This window comes from Lepidochelys olivacea (genome assembly GCF_965140295.1).
Source record: "Lepidochelys olivacea isolate rLepOli2 genome assembly, chromosome: 8".
Classification (NCBI taxonomy): Eukaryota; Metazoa; Chordata; order Testudines; family Cheloniidae; genus Lepidochelys; species Lepidochelys olivacea.
Genome location: NC_140418.1, coordinates 4,438,089 through 4,461,756, shown reverse-complemented (window position 1 = coordinate 4,461,756; position 23,668 = coordinate 4,438,089). Strand labels below are relative to the sequence as shown.

At 42.3% G+C, this 23,668-nt stretch overlaps 1 protein-coding gene across 1 annotated transcript in view; it reads right to left on the bottom strand.

Annotated features, from left to right (window-relative positions):
- GEMIN5 (gem nuclear organelle associated protein 5) overlaps nucleotides 1-23,668 on the bottom strand; it is a 35,882-nt gene that overhangs the window by 11,381 nt on the left and 833 nt on the right. The window contains exons 2-20 of the mRNA XM_084637657.1: nucleotides 23,190-23,344; nucleotides 19,511-19,692; nucleotides 18,231-18,382; nucleotides 17,406-17,522; nucleotides 16,676-16,808; nucleotides 13,616-13,778; nucleotides 12,765-12,977; nucleotides 11,103-11,188; nucleotides 10,268-10,362; nucleotides 9,595-9,731; nucleotides 8,014-8,087; nucleotides 7,255-7,436; nucleotides 6,196-6,335; nucleotides 3,433-3,604; nucleotides 2,941-3,159; nucleotides 2,419-2,532; nucleotides 1,757-1,885; nucleotides 791-886; nucleotides 363-500 (exon numbers count right to left, since the gene is read on the bottom strand). Coding sequence (XP_084493783.1) covers nucleotides 363-500; nucleotides 791-886; nucleotides 1,757-1,885; nucleotides 2,419-2,532; nucleotides 2,941-3,159; nucleotides 3,433-3,604; nucleotides 6,196-6,335; nucleotides 7,255-7,436; nucleotides 8,014-8,087; nucleotides 9,595-9,731; nucleotides 10,268-10,362; nucleotides 11,103-11,188; nucleotides 12,765-12,977; nucleotides 13,616-13,778; nucleotides 16,676-16,808; nucleotides 17,406-17,522; nucleotides 18,231-18,382; nucleotides 19,511-19,692; nucleotides 23,190-23,344 — 2,697 coding nt within the window. The remainder of the gene's footprint in view (nucleotides 1-362; nucleotides 501-790; nucleotides 887-1,756; nucleotides 1,886-2,418; nucleotides 2,533-2,940; nucleotides 3,160-3,432; nucleotides 3,605-6,195; nucleotides 6,336-7,254; nucleotides 7,437-8,013; nucleotides 8,088-9,594; nucleotides 9,732-10,267; nucleotides 10,363-11,102; nucleotides 11,189-12,764; nucleotides 12,978-13,615; nucleotides 13,779-16,675; nucleotides 16,809-17,405; nucleotides 17,523-18,230; nucleotides 18,383-19,510; nucleotides 19,693-23,189; nucleotides 23,345-23,668) is intronic.

The window sequence follows — 23,668 nt, the reverse complement described above, 5'->3', positions numbered from 1 at the left end:
GCAATGGGACAGGGAACAGGTTTGGAAGTGACCAAGGGGCTAGATGGTACCAGGATCAGTTCTTACAAATTTATTTAAACAAAAATCAAATGACTGAAAGGACTATCACATGTCAGAGGACAATTCGTTTTTGTGCTTGGAAGTAAGATGACTGCCCTGTCTGGGAACCCAGAAGGAATCCACTGGGCATTCTTCCCTCCTCTCCTAGTCCCAGAGATTGTCTGTGTGGATTTCTGTCTGTTTTGTATCCAGGTATTGTTAGCACAGTGTTATAGAACAAGACCTGCTTCTGGTCCTGCACAACTAACACTAGGATACCCTTAAGAGCTAAACCCATTTGCTTACATGTTAGCAGAACATACCCATGGGTGACATTGCTACCAGCTGGTCTGTCAACTCTCCCCGCTCAGCAGCTGACTGGAGGATGCCGTTCAGATCTCCTTTCCACAACATGAGCTGCTGAAACAACTCCGATTGCCCATTCTCCAAGTGGCTTTTTCCTATTTAAAACAAACATGCCTCTTGGTTCGATACCAGCATGACTGCAATAGTGCTATGCTGCACAGGGGAAAAGTGCGTTCACCCAGGGCTAAAACAGAGGTCTGCATTTGAGAGACGCAAGCACAATGCCCTCATCCAGGCACCATGTCTGGCTCCCGCCAGTGTTCTTGCACCCTTGTTTTAATGGACATTAAATTCACAATTAAACAAGATTCAGGTCTCTCTCTATATATGGAGGATAATGGAAACAATCAGAAATGATTCAAACCTGATTCATTATCCCACTTACCTTCCACCTCCATCATCCTGTACAGTGCAGCTCTATCTGTAAACATCCCCAAATGAACGTGATCCCCTGAGTCTGGGGCCAAACCCTCACTCAGGCCTACCAGAGAGAAAATAAAGAGAGAGTAAGAGCTATCTACATGCAGTGAACATAACCAGGAGCAACCAGGGAACAGGGGGCGGAAAGGAGAAAGAGACCTTTAAATCCATTGTATAATTACACTCCACTTTATCTGCTATAAGTATTTTTGAAGGTAGCTTCTGCTCCCTGTCCTGTATACAAAACAGATCGAATTGGTTCTCATATGCACACCACGTCTATATCCGATTTAAAGGACCTTCAGGGTGGAGCAAGAATATTTATCCAAACCCAAGTTCAGTTAGTATTTTGATTTGTGCCCTTTGCATCTAAGGAAATCATTGTGTGAACAGAGACATCTCCCTCACAGCCCAACTTCTCCTGCAATGAAGTGATAGTCTTGTGTTTGACACTAATCCATTGCTATGAATCAATAAATATTTGAGTTTGCTATAAATAATAAAATCTGTAACACAAACACAGACTAGGTTAAGGGGGAAAGCCAAAGTCATGAATTTTCATGCCTACAGGTATAAAATTTTATCCCACCCTGCACTGTTTAGACCCCAGATTAGAATGTGCCCAGTATTGGTAAGGGTATTCCAATCCCCCAGCCTCAAAAAGTGGCCACAATGGCAGAAGAATGAAGCGTTATGGGAAGGATAAAACAAGATTTGTTCACCCATTTCTATGTAATGGCCCAAGATTTTCACAAGGCGATTCTTAAAGTTCATTTCCAAAAGCCATATTTAGGTGCCTCGATATGGATCCAGGAGCCCTATCTTTGACATCTATTTGTGAAAATCTTGGCCAAAATGCTTTTGGGGTTGGGTGAGGTAGGGGGATGCCCTAGCTGAGCAGGAAGAGGAGGCTGCAGCTCATCTCCTGTACCTTTGGATCTTAGACATGTAGCCAGCCTCAAGCAGTCCTGATGCAATTCGTCTTTCGACCTCTGGTCCATAGATGTGCTGAGAGGTAGGATAGACCGAGGTTTTCTCTTCTTCACAGAGGCATCAGGGACTGGAATGAAGTTAGTCACATTTTAGGCATTGTTGCATAGTTTCAGCACTAGCCATAACCAGTTTCTCCCTCCCACAAAAGAAACCAACTTATGACACAGTAAGAAATGGAAACTTAGGATGCTCTAGAAACTGTGTCTAAGCACCACAGACACCTGTTTTAGGGTATTTCTGCCTTATGAATACTAATCACTATGCACAAACCAAATGTTTTTCTACCTCCCGGTTTATACTGAAGATAGCAACTATATGTTCCCGGTTTATACTCAAGATAGCAACTATATGTACTGAGACATTCACATATCACACTAAACTTAGCCATTTTTCCTGCTTGGCGGGTCAGTTAAACCAAAAGTAGTTTGAACTAACATGATGAATAGCTCTGAGAGCTCTCTCTCCAGACATTGCTTAGCTGATGTAACATTAATATGGGATGCTGCTCTTTTACAGGAAACAAGCCTCAAAGTGTGGTGGCTCTGTCTGGTCCCTGAAACCCAATCTGTGTCATGACACTTGTGCATGAAATGTACCAACCTGGTTTCTCTTTAGGGTGATCCTTTTTCACAGGAGTAGTTTTATGATTCGTGAAAGGTTTTGGCAGGTCAGATACAGAACAAACACGTGGATGCAAAGGGAGCTCCTTGGAAACTGTGGGATTAAATGAATGAAAGAAACAAGAAGCTATGGACGAGCCAAAGACATTAAAAGATGTAGTGTCAAGGTTTAATGTAGTGTCAGCGACAGGTTGAGCAGCTTGGTTCCAATGTAGGTTTAACTTCTTGTGCTTGAAGTATTAACTGAAATCAGTAATCTAGAAGGAATCTGCAAAAGCTGCTCCAAGTTTGGTCAAGGGAGAAACCAGAACTTGGCTGATTCCAGGATCACTTGAGAGGGGCATGAATGTGGCACAAAGTCACCCTCTCTTCTCCAGCTGTCCCAGGCACATAGGAGAATTTGGTCCATGGGCATGCTATTTCATGACTATGATCTCAACTTAGCTCTCCAGGCTACTAAGTCTCTTCCATTAACTAAGACAATCTTGGGACTGGTAATTACCTGCCAGGGAGACCTTGTCAGAGAACTCCTGCGCTTCCTTTTCTTCCTCATGGTCTGATATCCCATTCTCATCTAACAAATTGTCTATAAGCTCTTCTCCATTCACTGTGTTGCTCACATCCTGCTTTGCTGGAACCTTCCCCACGGGCTTTTTCTTCTTCTTAGCTTTGGGTTTGGGTTGAGAGCTCCTTTTTTTCTCCAAGTCTGCGCTCTTTTTGCCTGGAAAAGATTGCAATAATTATGTCTAAGAGAGAGCAATCTGCTTAGATATTAGCATGTCACCTCTGGAGATCAGAGCTCCCATTTTGGCTTAACTTCCTAGACTATAACGCTGGAGGTCTCATCTACAGTTCCACTTGATCCTGGACACGGAGGATCTGCCTAAGAACTAAAGGGCAGATTTGAATTTAGAACAAACATTACCACTGTCTATTTCATTACTCCTATCCCCACACCTCCCCAGTACAGAATCCTCTGCTCAGGTAGACTGACCTTGAGGGGGCCGGGTATACTCCTGCTTTGAGGTTAGCCATTTATGAACACAAAAGTCATCTGCTCCTGAATAAACAGAATCTGGATCCACTGGTGACCATTGAACACAAAGCAGCCGGCCCCGGTGCCCTCGATAATTGCACAGTGGCTCCTCCTTCAGAACATCCCACACCTAAAAACAAAAGCCCTTTTTTAGAGAAACCAAATATCTAAACAAGTCTGATACTCCTTTAATGTTCTGTATCATCATCTTCACCCATCACCAGCAGCTTTACATTGAGAGGTCTCCAAAGTAGTCTAGTATGTTTCAAGAACCAGTAACCCAAACCCAACACATAGAAGGAGTTTCTGAATAGTCCCTTTTGTTGCTACTGATAACAATTGTACATTCATGTGACATCTTTCATCCTGAAGGATCCAAAAGTGCTGATGAAAGACCCAATCAACTGAAGCTGTGAATCAGTTTACCACTACTGAAATGCAGTCACTTATGGCTTTAAAACACAGCAACTATTAAGCAGTGTCCAGAAACATTGTACAACAGAATATCCTTTAATAGATATGAAAAAGACCCCATAAAGAACCCTAGAGCTAAGGAGTTCTCTAATAGGATTAAGTGATTGAGTCTAATAATTCAAAACACAACACATCTGAAAAGTTTCAGTGTCAAAACTGAGGATACCTTCAGAAGGCTGGATGGCAAATTAAGAGGCCTTTATTTGTTAGAGATGTCTCACTCTATGCAAAGCATTGCAGACTTGAAACTGGATGTGTTTTGAAATTTAAGATCGAAGCTTGTTATCCACAGTGTAAACTCAGACTTTGACTGCATGATCAGACTACGAAAACCCATTCCCTTGCTCTCAGGCCAGGATTCTGCACTTTCCTTCTGTTAAGAGATGTGATCACCTACATCTAAAACAGAGATAGTTTTGTGCGTGTGTGTCTGTCTCTCTCTTTCCTCTTTAAGTCCAAAATCTGACAAGTTAAGTGAAAGGGAGATGATGTTCAAATATTTGACTCTAAAATAGGAATGTTTGTAAACAAAATCTTTTCTTCATCACATGGGCTAAAGATCACTAAAGATGTTTTAGTTAATCTTTAAGGCATCATGGTGGTGATTTTCTTAATGTAGACTCAGTGTAGTGTGAATATTTTCCCATAAGTAAGTTGCGCAGTACTGATCGATAAGAAGATAGCGCCAAGTTCTGCATTTCCATTGCAGAATTTCTACGGAGCTGGATGGGAACTGTCCAATGAATATTTTTTTCTAGTGGAAAATGCAGTTCCCATTTAGTTAACATTTTTCATAAAAAAATTCAGGTTTTGCCAGAAATGTTTGAAAATTTAAGCACAATATTCCATTTGGGGTCAGGTTGAACAAATCGAAACATTTTGGTTTAACTCTGTCTGACATTTATCACGCAATCCACAGCAGTCTTCCCTCTGCTCAAACTGCCATGATGCATCAAGGAAGATAGGTTTCAGAGTAGCAGCCATGTTAGTCTGTATTCGCAAAAAGAAAAGGAGTACTTGTAGCACCTTAGAGACTAACCAATTTATTTGAGCAATTTAAATTGGTTAGTCTCTAAGGTGCCACAAGTTCTCCTTATCATGGAAGATGTAATTCAGCCAGGGAGTGCAGCCCAGAGGAGCCTGGGCACATGTAGGCACTGGAACTACAATTTCCAAAAAGGCACAGCAGCAGCTCATGAGAACTCGATTAATATTGATTCAAGACAAAAATAAATGTTTCAATTCGGTTCAACAAACTAAAATAAAATATTCTGATTCTGGAATGTTGAAATGTCTAGTTTCTACATTTCTCAATCAATATTTTTAGAAATTTTCACTCCACAGAAAATTTTGGTATTTTGACTGTTCCAACTTGTGAAGAAAATAAATTTTAAAATATCAATTTCCAACCAGTCCTAGATGTCTACTTTCTCCAAAATGTTGCGTGCAGTTCTCTGCATTGTCATTCTACACAATTATTTCAGTGCCAGAGGCATCATTAGGAAGTCCTTACTACTTGTACTGTTTCATTTTCTCTTCCAACCAAAAACACACATAAGAACAGCCATATTGAGTCAGACCTATTGTCCATTTAGCCCAGTATCCAACAGTTGCTGGTGCCAGATGCTTCAGAGGAAATGAACAGAAAAGGGCAATTAGCAAGTGATCCATTTCCTGTCATCCAGTCCCAGCTTCTGGCAGTCAGAAGTTTACAGACACCCAGAGTACAGGGTTTGCATCCATGACTATATTTTGGCTAATAGCCATTGCTGGACCTATCCTCCATGAATGTATCTAATTCTTTTTGAATCGCGGTATATTTTTGGCCTTCACAATATCCCCTGGCAATGAGTTCCACAGGTTGACTGTGAGTTGTGTTAAGAAGTACTTCCTTCTGTTTGTTTTAAAACTGCTGCCTATTAATTTTTTCTTTGGGTGACCATGGTCCTTGTGTTATTTATCCCTTTATATAACATTTCCTTGTTCACTTTCTCCACACCATTCATCTCTGGTGCTGCAAAAGAAGCAAAGGAGTCTATCACTTTACAATTTTATCCTGTAGAGGAAAATCATGCTGTCCTTTTCGGCAGATTTCTATCGCAGAGAAGTTTTCAGCAATACCACAGTTTATCTGGCAAAGGAGTCATCCCCACATACTCTGCTGTCAACTCAGACTTAAAAACATTGCAGAGGAAGGAGGATTAGAAAGCAAAAGAAATGTAATAGTAAGTGGTTCCATAACCATACCTGTGCCGTGCCATCATAGCAAGCAGATACTAATCTCCCCTCATGGTGCGGGCTCCAGGCCAGACTGGTGATTTTAGCTGTGTGCCCCACCAGAGTTCGAAAAGGCTCTGTTAGCATCGCAGGAGTTTTCGAAGAGCTCTCTGAAAGCAAACAATGGAGGTCAGGTAAGGCTGGGAGGACAAGTCACTCCAACAGAATGGAAATCGTCACATCAGGCCACACTCACAGTTGGCAAGGAGCCCTGGGGCATGCCTTTCTTTGTCTGAACAAAGCAGTGGACAAAACTGCACGTGCAGATGTAGGTGAATCCCTGCACATGCACCCCAACCCTGTGTACTGAAAGCTTGGCTTACAACGTTCAACACTGGTTTATTAGTGACCTCTGTCGTCAAGAGCTTTGGAAGGGGGTGTGCACAAAGGACTAAGCAAAATAAAGTTGCCTTCTATTGGCTGCATTCATACCATAATCACACTAATTCACAGCTCCCCATATTGCAACTCACAGGTTCCTCGCATTCCGTGCACGTTGTAAAGGAGCAGCACTGTGACACATGCGAGCTCTTTTTAAGCTGAGATTTCTCACGGTTCAACGTGTCTCAGATTTCTCTGCCTTTTTTTCATGTATTTCAAGACACAAGCAAAAGGCAACTTTTTCAGAGAACTGAAACAAGCGAGCCCCCTGCCATCAGAGGGGTGTACTACACCCCATAGGAACCTTGTTGCCAGCTGCCTATCAACTCTGCTCCTTACGCAGGCCTGGGAAGGATCCCTGATGAGATACAAGGTGCCTCTCCTCATTCAGGGCTTATGCATGCAGTCCCTGCCAACAGTCCCAAGCCCTGCTGCCTGGGGAAGCAAACATGAGAATGGGACCCCAAAACAACTAATTGTTGTTAAAAAGGTGAGGAAAAGAACAAAATCAACTCCCTTTGGAGTCAAGGAGTGAAACTCAGTCACAGAGCTCCCTAGGGAGTGTAAGGAAAGGAAAATACAGAAGGGGGGGGGGGAAGGAAGAATCACATTCCTGCAACATCTGAAAGTATAAGCCCAGGCAGTTACCTATGACACTCTTTAGGTTATGCACATAAATGATGGCATTGATTGAGCCTGAAGCTATCGTGTAGCTCAGCTCTGGCTGGGTCCCGTGCTCATGATGCCAGCGAATAGCATTAATCAGTTTATGATGTTGCTGGATGGTGCAGAGCAATTTTAAGGTAGGAGCCTGAAATATTTCAATTGATCTGAAATTAAAACAAACAAAAAACACAACATGAGAAATTAGGGAAAACTGGGATTTGCTAAAGGATATATGTTTCATCCATAATGTGAATATTCTGTTGTTATTGCACATTAACAGGGTATAATGACAGAATGTGACTTGGAGTGGTTCAAGAAATTAATGAGATTTTCACCTCCATAAACTTGTCTCAAATCCTGGCTTAAGTCACAGGTGAAAACAAGCATCCTGAACCTTATCAGTCACTTGTAAAAATCAACATACACGGTGGAATGATGGGTTGTGTGCACTCATGAGAGACCCAGCTCTGGGACGGTAGAGAATATTACCAATCAGGACTGAGGTGCACGAGCAGTGCCATGCTGGAAGCACCTGCCCTCCAGCATAACTGGTTCCAGGTAGAGCTAACTGTTTCACTGACATGAAAACAAGAAATTCCTCCTCCCTCAGATACACTGACAGGGCTGAAGGTCAGAGATAAATCAGAGCAGTCACTATGCTGACTCTAGATGAATTGACGTAATCAGCTGTTGATTGCATATATGACATTAGCATTAACCTAGGCCTTAAAGAAAACATACCCATCTTCGTTACCAAGAGCCAACATTTTGCCATCTGGTTTCCAGCTGATCTCAGTGCGTGCAGGCAATTTGTACTGAAGAAAGAAAACATACCAAAGAAAAAACACAGAGCTGTTAGCAGTAACTGCTGCAAACCCTTTCCTTCCATGAAATTCAAGAGAATTAAACCAGTAGTCAACTTGGGAGTTTGCAATTAGAAAAAGACCATAAAAAGAGAATCCCCAATGTCTGATTTCCAGAGCACATTTTGTAACAGAGATGCGTGCTTGAGTGATGATAAAATAGGTCCTATTAATAGCAGGACTAATTGCTGCAGGAAATGGTGACTCAGGGTTATCAATTCAGACTCTAAAAATCTCAAAGGAAGTTTCTCTGGGATCCAGTGGGATCTGGGCACCTAACCCCACTGAAAATCCCAGCCTTTGTGAACAAACTCATAACTGCTATTTCGAGTTTATAAAGAATTTAACTATTGTTACAATTCCCCCAATCCAGACCTACATTATTGGTAATTCTCAATTTAAGATGCTTGTTGTTTCCTGTTGGGCATGGATTTCCCCCCTTTTATCTCTAATGATGCTTTTGGTCTGAAAGACTAGACGAGAGCCTCAGCTGGTGTATGTCAGCAACGCTCCAAGTCGTCAAAGGAGCTTTGCTGATTTATACCAAGTGAGGAAGTAGCCCACTGTGTTTACTTCTTTGTTTTGCCAAGGCATAATTAACCACCCCTCTTCCCAGGTCTGATCACTTACATTAGCCTACTCTGCTCCCGCTGCAGTATGGTTTGAGATGAACTTCTCCACAGTGCTTCGTAACCTTATTGCAACAGCATTTCATTAAAAAAAATTAGTAAACTGCACTCAGAGAGGTAGTGATCTAATAGGTCCAATGATGAGAGCAAAGGACTAGGAGCATTTTGAGTTCTCAGGTGGCTGACCCTCTTTCATTCACTATGTGATCTCAGCCAAGATATTTGGGGGAGATTTTCGAGTCTTAACTGCCATTTGTGCCTCTGTAAAACTCTCCCTCAGTTCACAAGGAAGTTGAATGCAGAAATGAGACTGAGGTGTGGTCTGAGTACAGGACCTAGAGCTAACAGCTTCACATTTTAATCACAGAGCTGTGCTTCAAGTGCTTTGCCTTGGTTTTCTGATCCGTAGAACAGTATTAAGGATACTTGTTTGCCAGCTTCAGAGGGGCATTGTGGATTTTAATTAATGTCTCGAATGCTTTGAAGATGAAAAGCACTATACGAACCAAGTATTAATTTTAGAAAAACAAGTACTTCTCTGAAAACAAGAAATAAATTACAAAAAACAGAAAAACAATTAGTGATAGCTTTATTGTGAGAGAAGATCTGCTGTCTTGCCTTAATGAAAGAGAAAGAACTTCTTCAGGGGCAAAAGTGTATGTATTTAGATGCTTTAAATGTCTCTGAAATGCATCTAGGAAGATTAAGGATTTCAGATGCTTTATTTTATTTGCTATAGATTCATCAGCAGGACAGAAAAGAAAAAACAGGGATGGAATGTTAACATGCAAGTAATTTCTACTCCATGACCCATAAAGAATTATACTCACTTTGATTGAATTAGTGTCTCTGATGACTTTATTGATGTCATTTGCCTCTCCATTAAGCTTCCAAGGATTGTGCTGTAAGACAATACCTTCCCCTGCACAGCTGTATAATGTTACAGAGGGCCTGTCACCATCGCCTCCTATACAACAGAGATAAAAGCTAAATACAGCCTTTTCCTACACAGACCTAAGTAGGGGTAATTGCTCCCAGCAAAAATACAGCCTCTGATTGAAAGAGTCATATGTGATTTGGCAGTAAGAGATTCTCCTGTTATAACCCATTAAAAGGGCCACTTTCAATACTAGATGTTTACTTCTCTTAACACACTGACTGTGCATGGGGTTTACCTCCCTCTAGTGGCTGGCCCTGAGCAACATTAAGAGCTTGTTATTTAACAAGAGTCAACTCATTTGCTCGTCTAGCTCAAGTGGTACGGGCTGGTGAGTTTGGTGCTACAGGTCCTAGGTTTGATCCTCAGTGATGACTGCAGGGTCTATGTGTATATGTCACTATTGGTTCATTCCTTCTTGAGAATGAATCTATTAAAAAATCTCCAAGGGCACAGGCATCATACCCAGTGCACACCGACTCAGCAGGAGGGCCATCTCCACAGCATCCACATCCTCTACAAGTGAAAGGACTTCCAGTTTTCTATAGTATGGTTCCAAGACTCACCGAAAGAAAGAGGGGGAATCGGAGGGCCCCAGGCTAACGTGTACACAGTCTTCTTGTGATAGGTGCTGGAGATCTGAGGCGGCCTATTTTTGATGCTAGATAGGGAGAGGAGCAGGGAAGACCAAAATAAGTCAGATTTCAGAGAGGTGTAGTGAACTTCCCCAGACAAATCTCACATACAGAGAAAGCTCAAAGCACAATGGCCATGAGTGAAAATGGACAAGCAGCAGTTCAACAGGCCAAAAAGCAGAAATGCAACCAGCAGCACACCTCACAATTGCATCCTCAGCTACACTGCTTGCTAAAGTTAAGATTATAGCAGGACTTTTCTTGTATGCCACATTTGCACATGCTCCTAGTTCCCTGGAAAGTTCTGGCTGAAATTTTCTATGCCTGGGCTGCACCCATAAGTGATATTTGGTTGGGCAATTGGAGCAAACTTACATCAGCAGCTACTAGGCACAGCCGGTAGATACTGGCAAGATGGACACACCCCAAATCCAACCAACTATGCTCTACAGCTACTTGTAATTTAATCCTACTCTCTGAGCAATAGCTTGCCTAAGCTAAGGACACTGCAACAGAGAAGACAGTCAATGTACATTGAGTAGGAAAGGCCTGAGTTTCAGCCTTGGCAGTGATACTTATTATCTTTATCTAATGCTATTGAATGCATGCAATGGAAAAATCATCACTAGAAGCATCACAATAAGTAAGAAGTTAAAGTGTCATTTCAAACTGCCCAGGAGTTTAAGAAGGTTCCATTATTCCCATCACTGTAGCAACTATAATTTGCTCATCAAAACACCGATCAACTTGAAAACTAGTTTCTTACTTGCTGGAGTAGGTGTCATAAATGCCAACCTTTCCATCATCTGTTCCAAAGGCTAAGCAGCCTTCTTTTGTCGGATGCCAGGATAACTGCAAACAAAATAGTAATAAAAGGTCAAACAACCATACAGGCATATGGCTAATTCCTATCCCCTAGTGCATTTTTTCCAGGGATTATCTAGAAAAAAAAAAAAAAAAGGAAAATCTTGAAATTGGGGAGGTAGCACCATCCTTAATAGATCAACCCCTTGCTACCAGGCCCACCAGCTAGACACTTAAACTGATCTCTTGTTGAGAATATGCAAGGCTCCCTCTCAGTTTATCGTGGGTTGGGAGAAACAGAGCTGGAGGCATTAGAATGCTCAGAGTGGCAAAAGCAGTTTCTACTGAAGACATATACCGTTATCTAGCCATCAGTGACCCTAACACTCACCACAGAGCAGGTACCTCTTGCTAAGCTGTGGTTGAACTATAACCGCAGTTAACTATGCCTTGGCACCCTGCTGTGAAAGGAAAGCCTAGCGACAGAGTTAGAAGATGACAATGGGGAAAAAACGGCCAGAAATACAACGCAAATACAAATTTGTCAGTTTTTCCCTACATCTCACACAGGCACCTGTAGCTGCATCAGTGTCTAGAATTCTGTCTCTAGACACGAAGAAATATGCTGCTTGCAAATGAATCCACACGTGAGAACCTGGGCAATATACTGCCTTTATGTATCTATTAGCTGGATAAAACATTTTCCAGAAGGGAGGGATAAATGAGTAAGTGTGACAGATATGGGCAGTTTCCAGCAATAGACTTGAAAGATCATTTTATATTAAGTTTATGTATTATTGTGGGCCAGGATTGTATGTAAACCCTCGGGGTGGGGAGATATGACAGATATAAAACCTGAGAGTTCAAAAGACTAAACTGAAAATGTGCCAGACAAGTATGGACTTTTGGGACAGTAAGTGTGAAGTAGATTTCATGGGGAATCCCTAGGGAGATGTTAATGCAAATGCAAAAACCCAGCCTTTTGAAGCTATGCCCAGAGAAGAGGGTAGTTATCTGCTGATTAGCTGTTATAGAAGGCCAAAATCAAAAGCCCCGAGCTGCATAAAGAAATGGTTGATTTGCCCAATCTCTGTTCTGGTTCTGGATTTAAGATAGATGAACTTATAACCACAGGGAAAACCCAGTTATGGGCTTTGATGGACTAAAACCTAGCCTGAGGCTGGAATTGGGGATGACCTCTGATAAGCTTTCCAGCAAGTGTGTAGGCCCTTTTACTGTTACAATATGTTTTCTATAGAATGGTTTTTACCGTACCAATACATGTGCTTGATTAGAAGGAGCTGTGGGGTAACTTATACCTGCAGGCAACACACTGATCACAGCCCTCGGAAAGCAAGCAAAGCACAGACACTGTCCTTTTTATGCTGTCTAGCTTGCTGGGGATATCCCGGTGTAGGCAGGGAGCGATGCAGCCTTAAAATCCCTAATCAGGAGGAAGTGAGATGTGGGTCTCTGCTCAAGAGAGGTGATGGCTAGGAGCTGGAAGCTTAAAGTGGGTGTCCTTGCTGGCCCACAAAGGGAGAATACAGGTGCAATTGCCCTGAACTGTAACAAACAGCAGGAAACAAAATGCAAGAGAAAAGAGAACTAGAAGTGCACTCACAGCTGTGACCTTGGATTTGATGCCCTGCCAGAATGTTTTCACATCGTAAGTATTGCTCAGAGACAAGGTGTTCCACACCCGGATCATGCTGTCCCCAACACCTATCGCAAGGCAGCCTGTGTCCACAGGGGAGAAGGCCAGGCTGTAGACAAAGCCCCCAAGAGAAGGCAGAGTCCAGCAGCAATCTAAAGTCATCAGGTCCCAACACTTTACCTGGAGAAAGTTGGGAAACAAGAAACACCAAGGCTATGAGTTAGTAATGCAATGGCAATAAAAAGAACTTGAGCAAGACAGATACTGAAAGGGTCAAATTTAAGACTATACCAAGGATGCCTGGTCCCCCTTCTAAGAAGTACACAACATAGGGACGTCTCTGTATCATGTGAGAGAGTGCCCATTCATTAAAGGTGAGCAGTCCATATGGATAAATTAACTCATCCTCATGGCCCTTCTCCAAAAATTGCAGACTTCTTAGCTCCTTTAAGAAAGGCACCCGTCAAGACAGCACTTTAAAATTATCTAGTCTCTACTAGCCACATATTACAGCGATAATATATGTGATTTTAGCAAGGAAACTGGGTCTTGTTAAAACAAAGAGAGAAATGTATATATAAAGAGAAAAATTGACATGTCCCACTGTTAAATACTTCTCCCTCAAGCCCAGAGGGAGAGCGAGATTCATCAACCTCATTGTTATAAAAGTCTGAGCTCGTAAGTCAACAACATAAATACATACAACCTGCTCCAGCTCAACCCAATTCTTAGGAGCAAAATTTGGGATATTCAGATTTAGCTGAAGCGAACGGTCTCAGATATTGTTATGCTATTGTATGACGACAAGTGGTTCTTACATCCCTGTCCATTGAAATGGAAAGAAGTAGCTCTCTCCCGTGCACCTGCACTGAACATAAATTGAACACAATCCTTGTGTGATTTTGCCCTTCTGAAGAAGATCCCAGAAGCGTCCATTTGCGTTTCCCAGATTGGGTCAAATCCCATAGCAGCAGCTCACCTCTGTGAAAGGAAAGTGCACACTTTATTTTCCTCTGCACAAGAAATAGCTCTACACATATATGTACACCCACCGACCTGTGGCAAACCAAAGTTAGAGTGAGTCGCACAGCTTTCTCCCTCAGAGATCTCATGGACAAACATGTATCATTAGCAGTGATCTTTGGACAAGTCCCAGGAAACACAGAAGTTACAATCTTATAAAAAGAAAAGGAGTACTAGTGGCACCTTAGAGACTAACAAATTTATCTAAGCATAAGCTTTCGCGAGCTACAGCTCACTTCACTGGATGCATTCAGTGGAAAATACAGTGGGGAGATTTATATACATAGAGAACATGAAACAATGGGTGTTACCATACACACTGTAACGAGAGTGATCACTCCAACCCCTCAGACAGAGACAAACACCTACAAGATCTCTAACAAGCATTCTTACAACTACAGTACCCACCTGCTGAAGTGAAGAAACAGATTGACAGAGCCAGAAGAGTACCCAGAAGTCACCTACTCCAGGACAGGCCCAACAAAGAAAATAACAGAACATCACTAGCCATCACCTTCAGCCCCCAACTAAAACCTCTCCAGCGCATCACCAAAGATCTACAACCTATCCTGAAGGACGACCCATCACTCTCACAAATCTTGGGAGACAGGCCAGTCCTTGCTTACAGACAGCCCCCTAACCTGAAGCCAATACTCACCAGCAACCACACACCACACAACAGAACCACTAACCCAGGAACCTATCCTTGCAACAAAGCCTGTTGCGAACTGTGTCCACATATCTATTCAGGGGACACCACCATAGGGCCTAATCACATCAGCCACACTATCAGAGGCTCGTTCACCTGCACCTCTACCAATGTGATATATGCCACCATGTGCCAGCAATGCCCCTCTGCCATGTACATTGGTCAAACTGGACAGTCTCTATGTAAAAGAATAAATGGACACAAATCAGATGTCAAGAATTATAACATTCAAAAACCAGTCAGAAAACACTTCAATCTCTTTGGTCACTCAATTACAGACCTAAAAGTGGCAATTCGGCAATTCTTCAACAAAAAAACTTCAAAAACAGACTCCAACGAGAGATTGCTGAATTCGAATTAATCTGCAAACTGGATACAATTAACTTAGGCTTGAATAAAGACTGGGAGTGGATGGGTCATTACACAAAGTAAAACTATTTCCCCTTGTTTATTTCCCTCCCCACCGTTCCTCAGATGTTATTGTCAACTGCTGGAAATGGCCCATCTTGATTATCACTACAAAAGGTCCCGTCCCCCCCGCTCTTCTACTGGTAATAACTCATCTTAAGTGATCACTCTCCTTACAGTGTGTACGGTAACACCCATTGTTTCATGTTCTCTATGTATATAAATCTCCTCACTATATTTTCCACTCAATGCATCCGATGAAGTGAGCTGTAGCTCACGAAAGCTTATGCTCAAATAAATTTGTTAGTCTCTAAGGTGCCACAAGTACTCCTTTTCTTTTTGCGAATACAGACAAACACGGCTGCTACTCTGAAACCTGTCATTAAGGTGAGCTATTACCAGCAGGAGAGCAGGGAGTGAGGGGTAAACCTTTTGTAGTGATAATCAAGGTGGGCCATTTCCAGCAGTTGACAAGAACGTCTGAGGAACAGCTGGGGGGGGGGGGGGAATAAACATGGGGAAATAGTTTTACTTTGTGTAATGACCCATCCACTCCCAGTCTTTATTCAAGCCTAAGTTAATTGTATCCAGTTTGCAAAATAATTCCAATTCAGCAGTCTCTCGTTGGAGTCTGTTTTTGAAGTTTTTTTGTTGAAAAATTGCCACTTTTACGTCTGTAATCGAGTGACCAAAGAGATTGAAGTGTTCTCCGACTGGTTTTTGAATGTTATAATTCTTGATGTCTGATTTGTGTCCATTTATTCCTTTACGTAGAGGCTGTCCAGTCTGACCAATGTACATGGCAAAGGGGTATTGCTGGCACATGATGGCATATATCACATTGGTAGATGTGCATGTGAACGAGCCTCTGATAGTGTGGCTGATGTGATTAGGCCCTATGATGGTGTCTCCTGAATAGATATGTGGACACAGTTGGCAACGAGCTTTGCTGCAAGGATAGGTTCCTGGGTTAGTGGTTCTGTTGTGTGGTGTGTGGTTGCTGGTGAGTAATTGCTTCAGGTTGGGGGGTTGTCTGTAAGCAAGGACTGGCCTGTCTCCCAAGATCTGTGAGAGTGATGGGTCGTCCTTCAGGATAGGATGTAGATCCTTGATGATGCGTTTGAGAGGTTTTAGTTGGGGGCTGGAGGTGATGGCTAGTGGCGTTCTGTTATTTTCTTTGTTGGGCCTGTCCTGGAGTAGGTGACTTCTGGCTCTGTCAATCTGTTTCTTCACTTCAGCAGGTGGGTATCGTAGTTGTAAGAATGCTTGATAGAGATCTTGTAGGTGTTTGTATCTGTCTGAGGGGTTGGAGCAAATGCGGTTGTATCGTAGAGCTTGGCTGTAGACAATGGATCATGTGGTGTGATCTGGATGAAAGCTGGAGGCATGTAGGTCGGAATAGCGGTAAGTAGGTTTCCGGTATAGGGTGGTGTTATGTGACCATCGCTTATTAGCACCGTAGTGTCCAATATGTATGCTCAAATAAATTTGTTAGTCTCTAAGGTGCTACAGTACTCCTTTTCTTTTTGCGAATACAGACTAACACGGCTGCTACTCTGAAACCAGTCTTATAAAGGTTAACCCACATGATAAGGCCAAAATCCTGTCCCCACACTAGTTCCAATATCACTTCTTCCCCAGCACGCAGGAGGCAGGGTTTCCTACTCAATGCTTTCTTGGCTAGCAACTAAAATGTCCAAAGCCGTAAAATGTGTCCAATCTGGTAAAACCTGCTCACCCAAAGCAGCTGGATACAATCTCCGTGGGATGGCCACAGGGCCAGTGAACAGTTAGCCAAATGCGCTCTTTAATAGCTGGGTCAACACCTCCACTTCTTCTCTTCAGAGTGGGCAACTTCAGGGTCATCACCCCTACATAATCAAGAGATTAATTAGAATCTGGCCACTGAGCACAAGGCAGTCCTCTGAGAGGCTGCCAGGCCTTGCTAACACGAAGCCTCAGACTAAAGCCCCAAGTGCATCCCCATGTGTCCTTTCAACTGATTTTTAACAATTTCCCAGTATGTCAGTGCCTGTCCCCCTGCTTTTAAAATCTACAATGTACTGTGAGAGTTCCTCAGAGTGGAGTCCTCTGCATTCTAGATTCAATTCTTGGAATCCCTCGAATGATGGTCAGAGCCACCATTCCCCAAAACTGGTCAGGATTTCTTTACTTTCAGTAAAACATGTTTTGTGAGGTGGAGGAGGGTGCCCCTTCCACCACTTACTCCAGCCCTGGGTGGCCTAGGAAACTAAGTATCTAGACTGACAACAAAACCTGGGATTTAGTACAGTAGGGGCAGAGCATATTACAGCACAATGGGGCCCTGATCACATTTGAGCATCTAGACACTATTAACATACAAATGAATCATCATCACATTGCTGAACTAGCAGGCTAGCAGAGAGTGGACTTATCATGCCACATGCACTGGCATTATTTCCTCTAGAAAGGTCCATTGGACTTACCCCTGCCTCTAGCACAGCTCCAGATTCGGATGGTCTGATCTTTGCTTCCTGACGCCAGGTAACAGCCTTTCGTTACAGCTGCCTCCTGCATAAGCTCTCCATTTAGAACCTCGCCTTCTTCCAAGGGGAACATTAAATGGTGTTGAAATGATAGCAAAGCATATGAAAAACATACAGCGCTGTAAATATTAACAACTGCAATTACATTGCCCTGTGTCAGATAAACTTTATTTTTAACTCTTTGGCTGCCTTCAATCAGCTAGTGATAAAGAAAAGAACCAGAAAACAACCCTATAATCATGTACAGCTAGGCTTCTGTCTTTTTTCTATGCTTATCTGTCCTTTCCCTATGTTTATGGGTAGAAAGAATTTGAACTATGTGTAACCTGTACTCTCCGTTTGGGGAAAGAATTCCTTATACAGATGGGCCTCCATGTTCATACCTCAGGACTCAGACCAACAGGGGTTGACCAGTTTGAACTGGAAGAGATATCACAAAGTATGTTGAACCAAGCTATAAAAGCTCTACCATGTTCTTTGTTCTGGGCTTTGCCATATTCCTCTGTGTAGGAATTGGTGAGCCCTTCAGCTGTCGTACTTGCTAGCATTAAAGTGCCTCATTTTATCTAAGAGTCCTGACTCTGTGTTTGTTTGGCTAATACAGAAGTCCAGGAAAGGCTACCCTCCCAACCCTAGAAGGGAGGGAAACCCTTTTTCCCTAACACTAGTGTATTTTTATTAATGAAATAAGGAACTTATCTGGCTACTAGCTGGATAGCCATATGAACTACAAGATACTTTGAAAGCACCTAACCGTTTATTTACCTTGAAGCTCTTCTTGCCGACTGCGTAACACTTCTTCACCAGGCACAGGGCACCATGCCAGAGAGTGAATTTCATCATCGTGGCCTCTCAGTCTATGAACAACTTCTCTTTTCCTGCTGATGTCGATTATAACCACCATACCATCTTTATAGCTAAAGACAAATATTTAAATTCATGGAGAAATACTTGGATTCTCAAATAAACACACAGGGCAGACTCTTAGCTGGTGTAAATCAGCACAGCTCCACTAATTTCAAAGGAGCTACACCAAATGAGGATCTAGCCCCCAGGGCTGACAGTGCTGAGGCACTGGCAGACCAGGTGCCAGCTCATGCCAAGGCTCAGAGCATCACTGAACACTGACAAATGCACAGCTGGAAACCAGTCTGGCTTGCCTGTGGGTTAGTGTAGTTAAAACAGATATTAGTGATATAAGAATGTGTGTAGCGTCAAAAGACAGAGTTTGTTGATTGCATGCCTCATTCCCTGCAGGAAGGAGAGGCCTATGCATGAACTCATCATCAGCTTGGATTCTAGAGTGAACAGGGATTAAAAAATCCCTTACAAGGGATTATTAAAAATTACAAATTAATTAAAAATTAATTAAATAAATAATAAATAATTAAAATTAATTACAAGGGATTATTAAAAATCCCTTACAAGGAGAAACTGGGCCTTTATGCTGTCTGGACTCTGAGAGGCAAAGATTCCTAAACAAAAGCAAGAGATCTTCATGCTGCTTGGCATGGGTCACCCCTAAAGGACATATAGAGTTGCTTATTATAGACGCTTATATTACCTTTTTAAATCTAACACAAACTCCTTTGTGTGTGTATGTTTCCCGTTTTAACCTTGTAAATAATTCATTTCTTTTCTTAGTTAATAATTTCTTCAGTTAGTTTATTACAGCCCACCCATCCCCGTAGACTTCAGAGGCCAAGTTCCAGCCCAAGCCCGAACATCCACACGGCTATTTTTCGCCCCATAGCGTGAGCCCGAGTCTGTAGACCTGTGGTCTGAGAATCACTGCCGCAGGATCTCGCTTGCTGTGTAGACATACCGTAAATGTCATTTCGGGTTGTTAGAAGCCACTATGTCATATACCAGGTCAATAAAATACTTAAACAACTAGAACAAAAAAAAAATCCTTTAAGGTGTACTGGCCAAATCCCCAAACTACTGAAACTTCTGAAAGAATAAGCTTAAAATTGTACTACAGGCAAAACACACAATATCTACCTTGCAAAATAAAAGGGAGACACAATGTAACTAGTACTTACCCGATGGCCACCAAGTTCTCATGATGCGGGGAACAAGCTAGACAGAATATAGTTCTAGGCTCTGGGAAGAACTGCTGGCTGTCATTTCTGTTATACCAGTAACAAATGACTGTGCCTTTTTCATCACCGGACACAACCAAATCTTTCACGTGGGATGACCAATGCAAGGCTGAGATTGTATTCTGAAAAAATAGAATGCAGACTGATCAAGGGTGCCTACTGAAGCCTTGTCCTGTAGGCCCTTTGTCTAAAGGAATAATTTACAAACACACGATAGCAGGAAGCACATGGATAAGTCTGTTTAAGCAGCTAGAAGGTAGCAGAAGCAGTAGACCAGAGTTTTCAACCTCTGGTCCGCAGATCCCTCGGAGTCCACAGACTATGTCTAAGATTTCCAAAAGGGTGCATACATTCATTTGAAAATGTTTAGGGGTCCACAAATGAAAAAAAGGTTGAAAACCACTGACATCAACTATTGTAGACAACACTGTGAGAGGATGATCCTTTCATGGGGCCACCTCCCCTATAGCCCCACCGTTTGGTTCACAAGTGTTTTGTTTGCTAGATGGCCAGGAAAGACTCCATGGATCAAACTGGAAGGACATATTGAGTGGGATCCTGCAGCGATCAGTTCTGGGTCTAGTTCTGTTCAATATCTTCATCAATGATTTAGATAATGGCATAGAGAGTACACTTATAAAGTCTGCAGACAATACCAAGCTGGGAGGGGTTTAAAATGCTTTGGATGATAGGATTAAAATTCAAAATGATCTGGACAAGCTGGAGAAATGGTCAGAATGAAATTCAATAAGGACAAATGCAAAGTACTCCACTTAGGAAGGAACAATCAATCGCACACATACAAAATGAGAAATGACTGCCTAGGAAGGAGTACTGCAGTAAAGGATCTGAGGGGTCATAGTGGATCGCAAGCTAAATATGAGTCAACAGTGTAACACTTGCAAAAAAAAGCAAACATCATTCTGGGAGGTATTAGCAGGAGTGTTGTAAGTAAGACACCAAAAGTAATTCTTCCACTCTGCTCCACAGTTAGGCCTCAACTGGAGTATTGTATGCAGTTCTGGGTGCCACATTTCAGGAAAGATGTGGACAAATTGAAGAAAGTCCAGAGAAAAGCAACAAAAATGATTAAAGGTCTAGAAAACATGACCTATGAGCAATGTTCCCTCTAATTTTTGACAGGCTGTGTGCGCAAAAAACTTCTTCTGTGCAAATTTTTGACAGGCCATATGTGGAAAACATTTCTTCTGTGCAAATTGTTGTGCGTGCGGTGTTTCGCCGTGTGCACGGGGTTTAGGATCCGTGTGCGCGCGCACACGCACACAGCTTAGAGGGAACAGTGCCTACGAGGGAAGACTGCAAAAATTGGGTTTGTTTAGTCTGGAGAAGAGAAAACTGAGGGGGGTCATGATAACAGTTTTCAAGTACATAAAAGGCTGCTATAAGGAGGAAGAAAAAATGTTTTCCTTTAACCTCTGAGGATAGGACAAGAAGAAATGGGCTTAAATTGCAGCAAAGACCGTTTAGGTTGGACATTAGGAAAAGGTTCCTAACTGTAAGGGTGGTTAAGCCCTGGAATAAATTGCCCAGGGAGATTGTGGAATCTCCATCACTGGAGATTTTTAAGAGCAGGTTAGATAAACACCTGTCAGGGATGCTCTAGATAATACTTAGTCCTGCCATGAGCGCAGGGGACTGGACTAGATGACCTCCCTTCCAGTCCTATAATTGTATAATCACAATATGAGAACCACTTCACTGTGGCCTCTGTGAAGTCAAGGATGCAATATATATAAACTTACTAGCAGGTGAAAGCCTGATGTCATGCTGATGTGGCAGTCGGGCCAAGAAATCCACCATATATGCAGTCTCCTTCATAAACCAATGAAACTCTCGCATGAAATTACTATAAGGTGGGTGTACAAGTGGTTGAAAGAAAGAAGAGTTCTTTCATACTCAAAGAAAAGTTATCAATGGTTCGCTGTCAACCTGGAAGGCTATATCTAATGGAGTCTCGCAGGGGTCAGTTCTGGGTCTGGTACTATTCAAAATTTTCATTAATAACTTGGATAATGAAGTGGAAAACATGTTTATTATATATATTACACCAAGCTGGCGGGGGTTGCAAGCACTTTGGAGGATAGGATTAGAATTCAAAACAACTATGACAATTTAGAGAACTGGTTTGAAATCAACAAGATGAAATTCAATAAAAACAAGTGTGAAGTATTTCACTTAGGATTAGGAAGGAAAAATCAAATGCACAACTACAAAATGGGGGATAACTGGCTAGGTGGTAGTACTGCTGGAAAGGTACTCACCATCTTGGGGGGGGGCGGGGGCGGGCGGCGCGGATCACTGTGCACCGCAAGTTGAATACGAGTCAACAATATGAAAAAGGTGTGAAAAAAGGCTAACATCCTTCTGGGTATTAACAGAAGTGCTGTATATAAGAGACACGACAGACAATTGTCCTGCTTTACTGGTCAACGGTGAGTACCTCAGCTGGAGTACCGTGTTCAATTCTGGGCGCCAACCTTAGAAGAGGTGTAGACAAACTGGAGAAAGTCCACAGGACAGCAACAAAAATGATAAAAGGTTTAGAACACCAGACCTATGAGGAAAGGTAGGGGAGTAAACCAAAACCAGGCATATTTATTCATGATAAAAGATGACTGAGAGGAGACCGGATAACAGTCTTCGAATATGTTAAGGACTGCAATAAAGAGGATGGTGATCAACTGTTTTCCATATACTTCTTGTCTTACGTTAATGGAATGGCTTAATCTGCAGCAAGGGAAAAAACTTTCAAACTGTAAGGGTAGTTAAGTTCTGGAATAGGCTTCCCAGAGAAGTTGTGGAATCCCCCTCACTGTAAGGGTTTAAGACCAGGACCGACAAACATTTAACAGTGATGGTCTAGGTTTACTTAGTTCTGCCTAAGTGCAAGGAGCTAGACCTGATGACCTCTCAAGGTCCCTCCCAACCAGACTCTTCTATGATTCTGTGCAAACTAGCTGTAGAGTAAGGGTGGTTGAGTGACCTCTGATATCTAGGATTCTTGGCATGGGATAGATACATGCCTTACTGCACAGGTGTAATTTGTAAAGTCAAAATGGCCAAGAACTTAAATACTGGATAACAGACTGCAAATCCCAGTGATAATTAAACCAGGTGAAATTATAAACCAAAAGTGCTTTCAAACATGCTTGTAGCAGTTTCATTACTTCACACTGACTCAGCAGACATTCTAGGCTTCGGCGTGACACACAAAGTGACAATCCTGGAATCTTACTACAATATATACATTTTTTTGAAAATCTACCTAGAAATCAGAATTAGAGAGACCTCCTGATTTTGATTTCAGGTTATTTCACAGACTGAAGTACAGTTACAAACACACCAAAATATACAGCTCTTTACTGCTTCCAGTAGGAAAGGCAAAGGCTGGTATTTAAACGAGTTTCTAAACAGATGCAGCTTTCAAAGTTCTATTCTACAGTTTCTGTTTCCAAACTGGTCCATGGACCTCTTCTGGTTTCTAGCTGTCTGACAGGCATTGAGAAACTGGTACAACTTTGTCTTTGCCTAAGAAAAGAAAAGATTCTGGAACCTTGTTTTAGAGTTTTTCCACAGGCACGGGGATAGGCTACTATACCTGATGCAGCGTATGCTCAGTCACGACAGTCAGCGTCTGCGTATCCCAGATTTTCACAGTTCCATCGTCAGAGCTGCTGGCGCAGAAGTTGCTCTGACCAGGATAGTGACAAAACGTGAAACCAGAAACCCTTTCAGTATGGCCTACGAGTTCCCCTAGGATTGCAAAAGCAGAAGACATAAACAAAACAAATTCCAGCTTCAGAAACACAACTGTTCTTCTAAATTTAGACAACAATATTTTCGATATAGCTTCTAAATGTCACAGAAGTCAAAACGTCATTCTTTGCAACATCCACTGACTACTGCTGCGAAAGCTGTTTAAAGCAGGATGATTATGAGAACACCACAACAGATACCAAATTTGTTGGCGAGCTCAGATGTGGGCAGGTTTCTCAAGCCCAGGTGACATCCAATGTGCTTTGAAAGCCTACATGAATTAAAAACCATTCTCTGGCCGGGGCCAGCTGATTCGGGCTT